Below are 13,592 nucleotides of genomic sequence, written 5' to 3' on the forward strand. Positions count from 1 at the left end.
AACACCGCAGCTCCAGGAGCCTGGGTTCGATTCCCAGCTTGGGTCACTGTCTGTGTGGAGTTTGCACATTCTCCCAGTGCCTGCGTGGGTTTCCTCCGGGTGCTCCGGTTTCCTCCCACAGTCCAAAGATGTGCAGGTTGGGTGGATCGGCCGTGCTAAGTTGCCCCTTAGTGTCCCAGGATGCGTAGGTTCGAGAGATTAGCAGGGTAAATATGTGGGGTTATGGGGATAAGGCCTGGTGGGATGGTTGACCGTGCAGGTTCAATGGATCAAATCGCCTCCTTCTGCACTGAAAATACTGCTGGCTTTGGCTCCAAGAACATCCTTCAACAAAAGATAAATTCCATACACAAAGATTAAACTTTTCAAACAAAACAATTGCCACCAGGAATTAATATACGGAAAGAATTCTATCCATTCCACACCTTGTGCTGCTATAGAAACTCAGTCTCCTATCAGCAGGAAGTGAAGTACACAGCATGTATACAACAAGTCAAACCCAAATCGCTTGAACTGAGCACAATTAAAGTAACGTCGATCACATTAACTGAACTATTTGGCCCTGCACTCATTATATAGTGATCCTCAACAGGGGAAAGGAAAAAATAACAGCACGACCTTTAGGTGAAATGCATTTGAACGTCAAGATAAGACTCCGGTATACCTTGCAAAGTCAACTTTGCAAAGAACCTCCCTGGGATCATCGGCATCAGGCTTCGTTGTCTTCACTCCGCTGCCAATAAAGAGTCCAGCCTGGGGAAGAGGGGAGCAGAAACCTTATCAGAGGTTAGGAATCGATCAAAAACATCACAACAGAACCATTCTCTATAATCAACACTGGAGGCTGGCTCTCACTGCACAAGAGATCCACAAAGACAACTCTAACATCTGATAGAATTCAGGATTTCAGATCAGACCCTTGACCCTCGTGTAGAGTTTATGAGTCATTGAAATAGGCAGGAGGTGAATGGGGTTGTAAACGATTGAAGCTCTCATTACATTCAAACTCCTCCAACCTTCTAAAGTTGCAGCTTTGTCTCATCAACCAGACCCACTGAGGTTCTTTCACCTTAACGCACCTTTCCACTGCCTTCAACCAGCTCCTTCAGTCTCATTGATTTCTTTGCAACTTCCCTGCCCAGATGTGAAAAACTTTTGGATTCTTGTTCCGTCAGCAGTTTTCATGTGTTCCGTATAATAATTTTCCCTTTCTCATCTTTAATTTGCTTTACACTTTCCAATATGGACTTCATTCATAATGAGATTTTTCCTGCCCAATGTTACAGGGGAGGGTATTCAACTTGCAGATACAGGCAGCTAGGGACCAAAGGTGAGCAAGGAAGAGCAGGCAGTCCCGAGAAAGTAAGAAGATTCATCCTTGTCCCCACTATGGGGAGACTTGTAGTTCTGCAGCTGGGCTTCAAGGCAATATTAGGAGGGAGAATAATTAATTTTGTGCAAGTAAGAAAAGTCTCTCCCAAGGGATATTGACAATAATGAGATGTTTATTGGGTCTATAAACCATGTCTGTAATAGAAGGAGATCCAGTTTACGATCAGGACATTTCTAACAGGGCAGAATATTCTCAATCCCGCAGACACAGCACCCATTAATGGTTAGTTAAGAGCTGAGTGAGGGAGAAGGGGAGAACTCCATTGGGAACAGCTTGGCATTGGGGCACATTCTCACTGCCTTCATAGAATAGGATCGAATCCCTACAGTCCCAGCGAGTCTGCACCAACAACAATCCCACCCAGGCCCTATCCCCGTAACCTCATCTATTTACCCTGCTAATCCCCCTTACACTAAGGGGCAATTTAGCACGGCCAATCAACCTAACCCGCACGTCTTTGGACAGTGGGAGGGAAACCGGAGCACCCGGAGGAAACCCACGCAGTTACGGGGAGAATGTGCAAACTCCACACAGACATTGACCCAAGGCTGAAATTGAGCCCGGGTCCCTGGCGCCGTGAGGCAGCAGTGCTAACCACTCTACCACCGTGCCATTCTGTGGAGAGGGTCAGTATCACAGCCAGAGACTCCATACTCAAGACGCAGGTAGGGAAAGCTGTGCCTATGGCCCTGACAAAAAAAATCACCAGGGCATTGAAAAGATCATTTTTCAGACACGTTCTTTGAACATTTCTCTTTGCAGACACAAAAATGTGGAAAAAAAATGGGGAAAGAGATGCTGTTTGGCCAACAGTGAACCATCAAGCAATTGGATAATGAGTGTTCTTGCTTCCCAGTTTGCGTAGGAGGGCAGAACACTACAGGGATCGATGGGTGGGCCAACTAATGACCGGAACACAAGGTCAAGTCAAGTGATGATGCAGAGATACATTTAATCATAGAAATAGAATCCCTACAGTGCAGAAAGAGGCCATTCAGCCCATTGAGTCCACACCAACCACAATCCCACCCAGGCCCCACTCCAGTAATCCACACATTTACCCTGCTAATCCCCCTGACACTAGGGTCAATTTACTGTGGCCAAAATCAACCTAACCTGCACATCTTTGGACGGTGGGAGGAAACCCAAGCAGAGACAGGGAGAACGTGCAAACTCCACACAGACGGTGACCTGAGGCTGGAATTGAACCCAGCTAATCGCAGTTGGAAACCCTAAATATAGACAATATTATTATTTTTTGTGATGGGGGTTCACTCACCTTGAAATTGGAATGCACCCTGTTGTTATAAAATACCCCCAGGGGGGTAAATTCGGACTGACCCTCCGGGTACTGACCCACAGACTGTCCGGTCGGAGCTCGGTGGAAAATAAACCAAATTCCCACATCCTGGGGGGGCGGGACGGAGAAGAAGAAACATTAAAAATTGCCAGTGTGTACTTGTTGAAAAACTAAACGCTCGCTGATCTAGTGAAAATGTTGCTAACGGGGGATCGAGCACAGTTGTAATATTCAGTTCCTGAGCTGGCCTGCCTCTTCAATGGTGTTGCTCAGTGTCCTGTGGGAGTGGAAGTTTAAATAGATTGTGGAGGTTAATTACAGCTGACTGCAGGCGAGACTGGGCAAGGACAGCAGCAGGTTGGGACTGGGCCAGCGCGACAGATTTTTGGATATTTTTCTAATGTCAGTCAGTACATCATGTGAGTTTTGTAAATCAGCTTCACTGCTTGCCATGGCGACACTCTTCAAGGCCCCGTTTACGCAGGGTACGAGTTCTCTTGCCATTTTAGGCTGGTGATCTTTTTATTTGGATGCCATTACCGCTCGTAGTTAACTAATAAATCGCTCGAGTCAGCCTGGTGGTGGGAGCTGTGCCCATTTACAAAGTGTTTATTTACTTGGAAATAAATTAATTCTCCCCTTCCTTCAAAATAAAACATTCAGTCAAAACTCCAAGGGGCACTTTCGCCACTTGGCTGGTAAATTGATTGAGTGGCTAATTCTCATCCTGACTTTCTGTTCCATTGAAACTGCTGATAGCAGGGCAGGTTTGCTCAGTGAACTGAGCGCTCGGCTGGAATATCCCCTAGAATCCACAAGCCTGGCAGGGAGAAATGTGTCACGCTGAGCGTGTAGCAAGACCACAAGTCGGCAAACAGGCCCTGCTATTCTGGTGTGACCCTCGCTGGCTTCACAAACTCTGCGGGCTGACTGAGGAAGTGACGGGAATGGGAACGGTTTGAAGCAATAGAGGGCAGCCTGTGGCCTGGGACCCCATCAGGGGTCCCCACGAGACACTTTATTGACCGTTGCTCATGCACAGGGTGGCCAGATTCCGCTAACTTCAGTCACGGAATGTTTTTCTTCCCAGCATGAAAGAAACAACTTACACATAAAGCAAGAGCAAGTGAGGTACGTGAGGGAGCTGTACGCTCTGTGTACCCAATATTGACTTGTGTAAATATTTATTTCGTTTCCATCATTTGAAGTTGATTCATGATTCAGTGCTTTCTGTAACTCCGTACGAAATATCCGGCGTGTATTAAATGTATTTAATCTTATCCATTGAGTCACAGTTAGCGAACAAGCCCAATTTCAGTCTTGCGGCCCACTGAGATGAAGGACGGCCTCTCATACAGCCCACTCACTACCCTCGGTTCCCGTCACTGTTACACGTTGGGATTTTTAAGTATTCAGCGTGCCTGGAGATTTGTTTTAAAAAAGAGGACTTCTGCTTTTAATGGTCACCAGACCATCTCAAAGCACATTACAGCCAATGAAATAGTCTTGACGTGCATTGTAACATAGGAAACGCGATGCTAATTTGCACCCAGCAAGCGCCCACAAACAGCATTGTAATCATAAGCAGAAATCTGCCTGTTTGTGATATTCATTGACCGGGACACTGAGGAGAACTCCCTTCCTCTTCTCCAATAGTCCCCTGGGACCTTTCACACCTCAGAGCGCAGACAGAGCCTTTATCTAATATCTTATAGAACCAGAGAATCCCTCCAGTCCAGAAAGAGGCCATTCAGCCCATTGAGACTGTATCACTCTGCACTTTTTTTCCCACTCAGGAGGGTGGTGAGTGTCTGGAACAAGCTGCCAGAGATAGTAGTAGAGGCGGGTACAATTTTGTCTTTTAAAAAGCATTTAGGTCGTTACATGGGTAAGATGGGTATAGAGGGATATGGGCCAAATGTAGGCAGTTAGAGCTTTAAAAAAAAAGTGGCATGGACAAGTTAGAACATAGAGCATAGAACATTACAGCGCAGTACAGGCCCTTCGGCCCTCGATGTTGCGCCGACCAGTGGAACCAATCTAATGACCCTCTAACCTAAACTATTCCAATGTTATCCATATGCCTATCCACTGACCATTTGAACGCCCTTAAAGTTGGCGAGTCCACAACTGCTGCAGGCAGGGCATTCCACACCCTTACTACCCTCTGAGTAAAGAACCTACCTCTGACATCCGTCCTATAATTACCACCCCTCAATTTAAAGCTATGTCCCCTCGTGTTAGCCATCAAGTTGGGCCGAAGGGCCTGTTGTTTCCATGCTGTAAATCTCTATGATACTCTCCAAAAGAGCATCCCTCTCAGGTCATCACTTCCATCCCATCCCCGTAACCCCATGCATTTACCATGGCTAATCCCCTAACCTACACATCTTTGGACGCTAAGGGGCAATTTAGCATAGCCAATTAACCTATTTTTGGAGTGTGGGAGGAAAGCGGAGCACCCGGAGGAAACCCACACGGACAGAAGAACGTGCAAACTCCACACGGATGTCGCCCAAGAGCGGAATCGAACCCAGGTCTCTGGCACTGTGAGGCAGCAGTGCTAATCACTGAGCCAACATGCTACCATCTGAAAGACCACACTACCAACAGGACAGTATTCCCTCCAGACATTGGAGTATCAGCTTAGATTTCTGACTCCCCCCCATCTCAGACCAAGTTGAACGGGGGCAAGTGAGACACTGCTTAAACTGAAAGGAGTGTCTGCGACCTTGAACAGTGAAGAGGGAGGAGGCAAAGGGATGTGTTGCATCTTCTAGAACAAAGAACAACAACACAGCACGGGAAACAGGCCCTTCGGCCCAACGAGCCCGCGCCGCCAGTTTAACATTATGAGTGCCCTCCTCTACCCATGACCTTTGTCTACGCCTATTGGGGAAGATTGAGGGAAGACTAATTTAGGGACAATTTGTTACACCAATCAGCATAAGAGCACATTTTTTGGGATGTGGGAGGAAACCGGAGCACCCGGAGAAAACCCACGCAAGCACGGGGAGAATGTGCAAACTCCCGTAGACACCGGCCCAAATCCCTGTATCTGCACAGCAAACAGTGATAGTCACTGAGCTGTTGTGTTGCTCGTCAGTTGGTCCAGTTTAAGCGTACACTAACGACGTGAAGCACTAGGCAACTCACGAAGCAACATCCAAGAGCAGCCCTCGCACGACCCACTGCGTGTATGCCCCTCGTTGGACAACAAGGCGGACAGAATCACCTGTGATTGAAAGGGAAAGTGCTATTGGAACAGGTAAGAACAGAGGTGCAGGAGATGGGTTAAACCTGACGGAGGGCCCTGTTAGAGTGGGGGTGGGGGCAACTTCAGTTAAGGAGAAACGAAGGCCCGTCAGAAGTATTGGTTTGGAAGATAGCATCACTGGAACTGATGTGACAGAGGCGGAGAACCTGGGAGAAGGGGATGGAGTCCTTACAGGAAATGGGATTGTAGTCAAGGTGGTTGTGGCCATTAATGTCTATAGGTGGTCAGTCGACCTCCAGAAATGGAAACAGAAGTCAAGGAAGGGAGATGTTGGAGGTGGGCCATGTGAAGGTGATTTGTCATCCTTATTTGGTCTACGCGTGACTCCAGACTCACAGCAAGGTGGCTGGCTCTTAACTGCCCTCTTATGGCAAGGCACTCAGTTCAAGGACAATTAAGGATGGGCAATAAATGCTGGCCTTACCAGTGACACCCACATTCCGAAGACATAAAAGCATTTCATTGGCTGTAAAGTATTTTGGGATGGATTAAACTTGTGAAGGGTGGTCTACAAATACTAATTCTTCCTCTTTCTTTTCAAACCAGCATGTCAAAGGGGATTGAAAGCTGCTCTCTCAACGTTGCTCAGTGATCTGATGGAAATCCATTCCCGGGAGGATGTAGGATATCTGATCACCAGCTTAACTCTAGGCACGGAGCAGAGACTGAATCAAAACAGAGGGTCAACCTTGCCTTTGCAGCTCAGGACCAAGAGAATTGTGCAGTACAAATGAGATTAGTTTAAGTTGGCACGCTTGGAAAGTATGGATGTTTTTAAATTTAGAGCTGGCAAGCCAATCCTGCCTATTCACATTCTCATCTGAGTAATGGATTTAGCTCGTTGGCAGGGAGAGGATGGGGTGATTGCCAGCCTTGGATATTACACGGAGTTTTATTAAATTATGAAGCCTGCTCCGATTTACTGTTCATGCAATTTGGTTTCTTTATAAACCAGCACATTTAATAATGGGGCTCTTTTCACAAAAATGATCATCTGTCTGCCTATCAGAGATTATTTAACAAAAAACTATTACGATCACTGCTATTACTTCCAGTTTATGGCATCATGGTTACATCCTGGGCCATAAAGGTCAGCTCCTGGGTCCACTTGTGGGAGACCCCCAGTGATTTGGACAGAAAGACGAGGTATACACAGCAGATTTGAAACACAAACCCAGCTCGCCAAAAGCTGACTGAAAAAAGAATCCACACAATAAACCTCACCTGAGCTCCCGCTGCTGCGTTGTTGATGAGATGATTGTTTGGATTGGAGATCCAGAAGGTTGTGACAGCCCTGCAAATTAACATTGCGTATTAACGAGCGTGTGAGAGAGCAGATCTCTACTGAGCAATCAACCGACAGAACCCAGGCCCTCTGGCTCAAAAAAAAGGCCCAAATTCTCACCTATGGGCAGTGCTGCATCTTCCATTTAGATGGATTGGCCATGATAAATTGTCCCTTAGGAGGGGCAAAGATGTATAAGTTAGATGGATTGGGCATGGTGATGAGGGATTTGGGGGTGGGGGTATGGTTGGGTAAGAACCTCCTTTGATGAGTCAGTACAGACTTGATGGGACGAATGGTCTCCTGCTGCCATTGTAGGGATTGTATGATTTTCTGGATTGATCAGCTTTGCTACATATGAAGCACTCAGAAGTTTAAGAGCTGTAACAAGGTGCTGCAAATGTCCTTTTTAGTGTTTGATTCTGTTGGTACCCTAAGCTAGGTATTGCTGTCCTGGTACCCCAGGTATCCACTGCATTGTTGATCCCCCAAAATCAGCAGAATGTACAGAACTGGAGCTATTATTTGTTCCATATCAACATAAAATCAACAGATTTTCAATAAAAAAAAGTTTGTTCAGAGAGATAGAATGCCTATGGTGCAAAAGGAGGCCATTCAGCCCATCCAGCTTGCACCAACAACAATCCCACCCCAGGCCTAGCTCTATAACCCCTTGTATTTACCCTGCTGGTCCTCCTGACACTAAGGGGCAATTTAGTCTGGCCAATCAACCTAACCTATGGACAATGTCACCTTGATCTGATCTGGAATTTGTCGAGTGGTGTAATAATTATACAACAGGGACTATTTATTTCTGATACCATTCCAGTTATTGTGCCGGTGTTAACTTCACTTTCCTGCCTGTGGGTCACAGGTCCAACCAGCATGGTGAGGACAAGACCAAAGCTGGGACTATTGCAGTGTGCAGACAATACAGCCCATCAGCTGAAGGGTTAAACCAAGGCCATGCCTGTTTATACTGGCTGCCATTCAAAGATCCAGTCATTGGCTGCTTTGTTGAGGGGGTCTATATTAAGGTGAATTTTAACCTCCCCAGAAAGATGGGTTGGATGGGATCTAAAAATCTTTTAAAATCCTAAACCCAACCACTTCTGATTTTATCAGAGCAGGGACAAGCAACCAATTAGCAACCAGGAACCAGATTGCTCATTTAAGTATCTTAATGAAATTTGAACTCTATCGTAAGTTCAATCCAGTTAAACAGGGTTCCTGGGCTTGGAGAAAGCCGGCAGCTAAACAGAGATGAGGAATTCTGAGTGGGAAAGATAAGTGCTCTTCTACATTGCTTTTGGAGAAAAAGAACCCTTTGACCCTACAAACCATCCCACTCCCCCTCGACCCCCTATGATTTCTATTCCAGCCGCTCTGATTTACCTCCCCCTGGGCTGCAGTCTCCCACACAGACAGCCAAGCCGGTCAGTCTGGCTGGTTTGTTATTGTGTTTACTCCAGTCCAACGCCAGCATCTCCACATCATGGTTTCTGGACACAGATCTTGCTAAATCATACCAACTGTGCAGCTAAAACGAGAATTCTTTTCCACCCCAGTAAATATCACATCCACACAATCTATACACTAGAAACAGGATTTTAAAGTTTATTTATTAGTGTTGACGTAGGCTTACATTAACACCGCAATGAAGTTACTGTTAAATCCCCCTCGTCGCCACACTCTGGCTGTTCGGGTTCACGGAGGGAGAATTTAGCATGGCCAATGCACCCTAACCAGCACCTCTTTCAGACTGTGGGAGGAAACCCACGCAGACACAAAGAAAGGGAACATGCAGACTCCACACAGGCAGTGACACCACCCGAGATTGAGCCTGGGTCCCTGGTGCAGTGAGGCAGCAGTGCTAACCACTGCCACCCTCAGCATGTTTCACCTCAACTCAGAGCCACTCAACAAAGCAGTCAATAACTGGGCCTTTTAATGGCAACCAGAATAAACAGGCATGGCATTGGCTTAACATTCCAGCTGTTAGGAATATATCACAACTGGTTTATAACTGATATTGGCACCCAGGTTGATAGGGTTGTTAAGAAGGCGTACGGTGTGTTAGCTTTTATTGGTAGAAGGATTGAATTTCGGAGCCATGAGATCATGTTGCAACCGTACAAAACTCTGGTGCGGCCGCACTTGGAGTATTGCGTACAGTTCTGGTCGCCGCATTAAAAGAAGGATGTGGAAGCATTGGAAAGGGTGCAGAGGAGGTTTACCAGGATGTTGCCTGGTATGGTGGGAAGGTCTTATGAGGAAAGGCTGAGGGACTTGAGGTTGTTTTCGTTAGAAGAAGGTTAAGAGGTGACCTAATTGAGGCATACAAGATGATCAGAGGGTTAGATAGGGTGGATAGTGAGAGCCTTTTTCCTCAGATGGTGATGGCTAACACGAGGGGACGTAGCTTTAAATTGAGGGGTGGTAATTATAGGACGGATGTCAGAGGTAGGTTCTTTACTCAGAGGTTAGTAAAGTCGTGGAATGCCCTGCCTGCAGCAGTTGTGGACTCGCCAACTTTAAGGGTGTTCAGATGGTCAGTGGATCGGCATATGGATAACATTGGAATAGTTTAGGTTAGAGGGTCATTAGATTGGTTCCACTGGTCGGCACAACATCGAGGGCCGAAGGGCCTGTACTGTGCTGTAATGTTCTATTTGAACTTCATACGAACGTCATCCCACTCAAATTATCTCTTCCCCAATAACTTATCATTCTCTTCTCCCTCACAAATATTTAAGGGCCGGTGTTTTTCTGTGCTGTGTGTTTGAGGTCACGTCCTCGTGATAAAATGCCAGCCTGCTCATATCAGATTGCAAATGCAATCCAGGCAATGGAACTAAAGCTAAAACCAGAGACATTAAGGTTATTTTAATTTAATCTTTTTAAATGCTGTAATTAAATTAAAACCCATATCAGCTCTACACATCACTTGTACAAATAAAAACTCTGGCCAAAGATGGCCCAGCTTTTATATTTTTTCTCATTCATAGGATGAGGGCTTTGATAACAGGACCAGCATTTCCTACCCGACCTCGTCACTGAGCTGCCTCTCACACCACTGCAGTCCACGTGGTGTAGCTGCACCCACGGTGCTGTCAGGGAGGGAGTTACAGGATTGTGACCCAGTGACAATGAAGGAACGGCGATATTTCCAAATCAGGACGGTGAATGGATTGGAGGGGGAACCTCCAGTTGGTGGCGTTCCCATGTGCCTGCTGCTCTTGTGTTTCTGGATGGTAGAGCTCATGGGATTAGAATCCTGGTGAACTGCTGCAATGCATCTTGTGGATAGTACACACGGCTATCACTGTGTGTTGGTAGTGGAGGGAGTGGATACATCTCTACCTCCTGAGCTGTTCCAAGAGTGAGCTCCATTCTTGTGGATAGTACACACGGCTATCACTGTGTGTTGGTAGTGGAGGGTGTGAATCTTTAAGGTAGTGGATGGGGTGCCAATCAAACGGGCTCTTTCCTCCTGGATGGTGTTGAGCTTCTTGAGTGTTGTTGGAGCTACACCCACCCAGGCAAGTGGGGAGTGTTCCATCACACTCCCGATGTGTGCCTTGTGACGGAGCAACTTTGGACAATCAGGAGGCGAGTTACTTACTGCAGAATTCCCCATCTCTGATCTGCTTTTGTATTCATTCCTAGTTATGTTTCTGGTCAATGGTAACTTCCAGGATGTTAATGGCCAGGGATTTGGTGATGATGATGTCTTTGATCATAAAGAGGGGATAATTAGACCCTTCTTGTGGGAGATGTCATTGTGAGTCTCCAGTTTATCAGCTGAATGTGATCCCGGAGACGGACAATTTCATAATCTAACCAGTTGTGAATGGAGCTCACTCTTGGAACAGCTCAGGAGGTGAAGATGTATTGTCCACTCAGCACTCCTGTCTGAAGATGGTTGAAAATTCTCCATCCTTGCTTTTTGCACTCACCAGCTGTGTTCCATCATCATTGAGGAAGGGGGTGTGTGTGTTGGGGGGGGGGGTAAAATTGTGAAGCCTCCTGCTGCTGTCAGTTATTTCATTTTGCCACCACCACAGCTGGTTGTGTCAGTGCTGCAGAGCTTAGATCCGATCCTTGGGTTGTGCTCTGTCTCCCATGTTTGGCATGGGGGATGTGTTGTAGCTTCAATCAGGAATGGACTCAACTTTTAGATATCTCTGCTTCTGGAATGTTCTTCCTCACTCCCCATTGAACCAATGTTGGTCCCTTGGTTTGGTGGTAAATGGTAGGAGGAAGGGCTAGGCTGAACTATCAGATTACAGATTGTGGTGGAATATAATTCTGCTGTTGTTGGTGGGCCACAGTGCCTCATCTAATGGCCAGTTTCCAATTGGTAGATTTGTTGAGTCTATCACAGTGATAATGCCACACAACATAGAGAGTGTCCTCAATGCGAGGGTGGGATTTTGTCTACACGAGGAGTGTGTAGTGCTCACTCCACTGTTATGGGCAGATGTATCTGCAATGGGTAGATTAGTGAGGATGAGATCAGGTAGATTTTTTCATTCATATTGCTTCTTTCGTCACCTCCTGTGGGGACACTGATACCCCCTGATACATTACTATTCTTTTAATGCATTTCTCTCCTTCCAGGTTCTTTAGAGTGCTCTGACATATAGGAATGAGGTCAGATATTGACTTTCACAGTAAAGAGATTGCTGAGTAGTGAGACATGCTGCTGAAGTTTTTCATTTGATACTCATCAGGATAAAGCTAACAATGCCAAATTCCAAACAAATCGCAACAACTTGTTCTACAAGAGAAAAAGTTGGTTGGTGCTAATTGGCTGAGGTGTTGTTCTGGTCAAAGTAACAGGGAATTATCAGCTCCCTAAACTCCTGGGTAAGGGGCCAAGGCTTGAACTTTTGTTTGCCGGGAATGAGTCCCTGCCTGGGGATGTATATTGCTTCGAACAAGCATAAATGTTCCACGTTACAAGTTCAACTGACTGTTGCTTTTAGCGCACTCAGGATTATTCAGAATGTGCTCCCAATCATCAAATCACATGCAATCGTAGACGTTTTGTTTTGGGTTTTGCACGTGTACAGTGACTGAATACAATCTGGACTCTTCCTATAAAAACAAACAACTGGGGAACTTGATGTTTCAAAGAATCATAGAAATCCTACAATGCAGAAGGAGGCCATTTGGCCCATCAAGTCTGCACTGAACATAAACCCACCCAGGCCCTACCCCTATATCCCTACATATTTACCCGCTAATCCCTCTAACCTACGCATCTCACCACTCTAAGGGACAATTTCTTAGCATGGCCAATCAAGCTAACCCGCACATCTTTGGACTGTGGAAGAAGTCCATAGCACCCAGAGGAAACCCATGCAGACACGAAGAGAATGTGCAAACTCCACACAGACAGTGACCCAAACCGGGAATGGAACCCAGATCCCTGGAGCTGTGAGGCAGCAACGCTAACCCACTGTGCTGCCCCATTTGATTCAATCAGCCAATCGTTGGCACATACAGCCTATGTACCTGGCATCACACTGGCATTGAAATTCTACATAATTGATTGTTTCGTGGGCATAACGTTTTGAATGATTTAAGGAGAAATGTGTTTAGTACATAATTTTCTTTACGTTCCAGTTGTTATGCTGATTTATCCCCATTTTACACTCGGGAATAACCTAAAGAGATTGGTAAGAAATACGAGCGAGACTTGACAATGGTCTTGGCTTTAGGCCCAAGTTCTGAGTTACACTGACAGGAGTTCCCAACTTGTTAACTTACATGCAGTCGGTACTTGGTATGGGAATATAATTTCCATAAACCTGATCGCGGATGGAAACGCACATCATTTCATTGCGGTCTGAAGGCAGAATCGTGCCTGGTTTTGTGAGGAGGCCCAGGTTATGGTACAGGATGTTCCTCTGTTCCACACCATCCTCCAGGAAGAAGCAGTGACCCAACGTGTCGTAGCCTATGGTGTCTTTGACCTGCAGGATAAGAAGATTCCACTGTGAGAGATAAGACAGTGCAGGAAATAAAAAAAGTAGCTCAGGGCGTGCTTGCACATCAGCCCAAGCAAGGTCAGAGTGGGGTCAGGCAAGGAGGAAGTACTTCAACTGCTTTTTTTTGGAAGAGCCCTGGAAACGATTCAATATATTCACCGACCATCTCCCAAAAAGGAGGTTAAATATTATGTGGGAAGGGAGAAATTCCTGGTCTTAAAAGTTCAAGTTGAGTTGAGCTACAAGTTGCCCAATGGATCCCCTCAAGGCCCAATGGGATCCTCTCTAGAGCCACTTTACTGCCTTAAGAGTGGTTTTGGTAGAATCCTTCAAAACAT

General features: G+C 46.2%; 2 protein-coding genes across 3 annotated transcripts in view; both read right to left on the minus strand.

Annotated features, from left to right (window-relative positions):
- Window positions 1-13,592, minus strand: part of cemip (cell migration inducing hyaluronidase 1) — a 252,790-nt gene that overhangs the window by 224,655 nt on the left and 14,543 nt on the right. The gene's annotated exons all lie outside the window — the stretch shown is intronic.
- Window positions 1-13,592, minus strand: part of LOC145359655 (cell surface hyaluronidase CEMIP2-like) — a 160,299-nt gene that overhangs the window by 83,010 nt on the left and 63,697 nt on the right. For both annotated transcript variants that reach the window (XM_080214373.1, XM_080214374.1), the window contains exons 10-13: window positions 13,034-13,239; window positions 7,195-7,264; window positions 2,673-2,801; window positions 665-753 (exon numbers count right to left, since the gene is read on the minus strand). In XM_080214373.1, coding sequence (XP_080070499.1) covers window positions 665-753; window positions 2,673-2,801; window positions 7,195-7,264; window positions 13,034-13,239 — 494 coding nt within the window. The remainder of the gene's footprint in view (window positions 1-664; window positions 754-2,672; window positions 2,802-7,194; window positions 7,265-13,033; window positions 13,240-13,592) is intronic.

This window comes from Carcharhinus amblyrhynchos, chromosome 28 (genome assembly GCF_965287045.1).
Source record: "Carcharhinus amblyrhynchos chromosome 28, sCarAmb.v2.hapA, whole genome shotgun sequence".
Classification (NCBI taxonomy): Eukaryota; Metazoa; Chordata; class Chondrichthyes; order Carcharhiniformes; family Carcharhinidae; genus Carcharhinus; species Carcharhinus amblyrhynchos.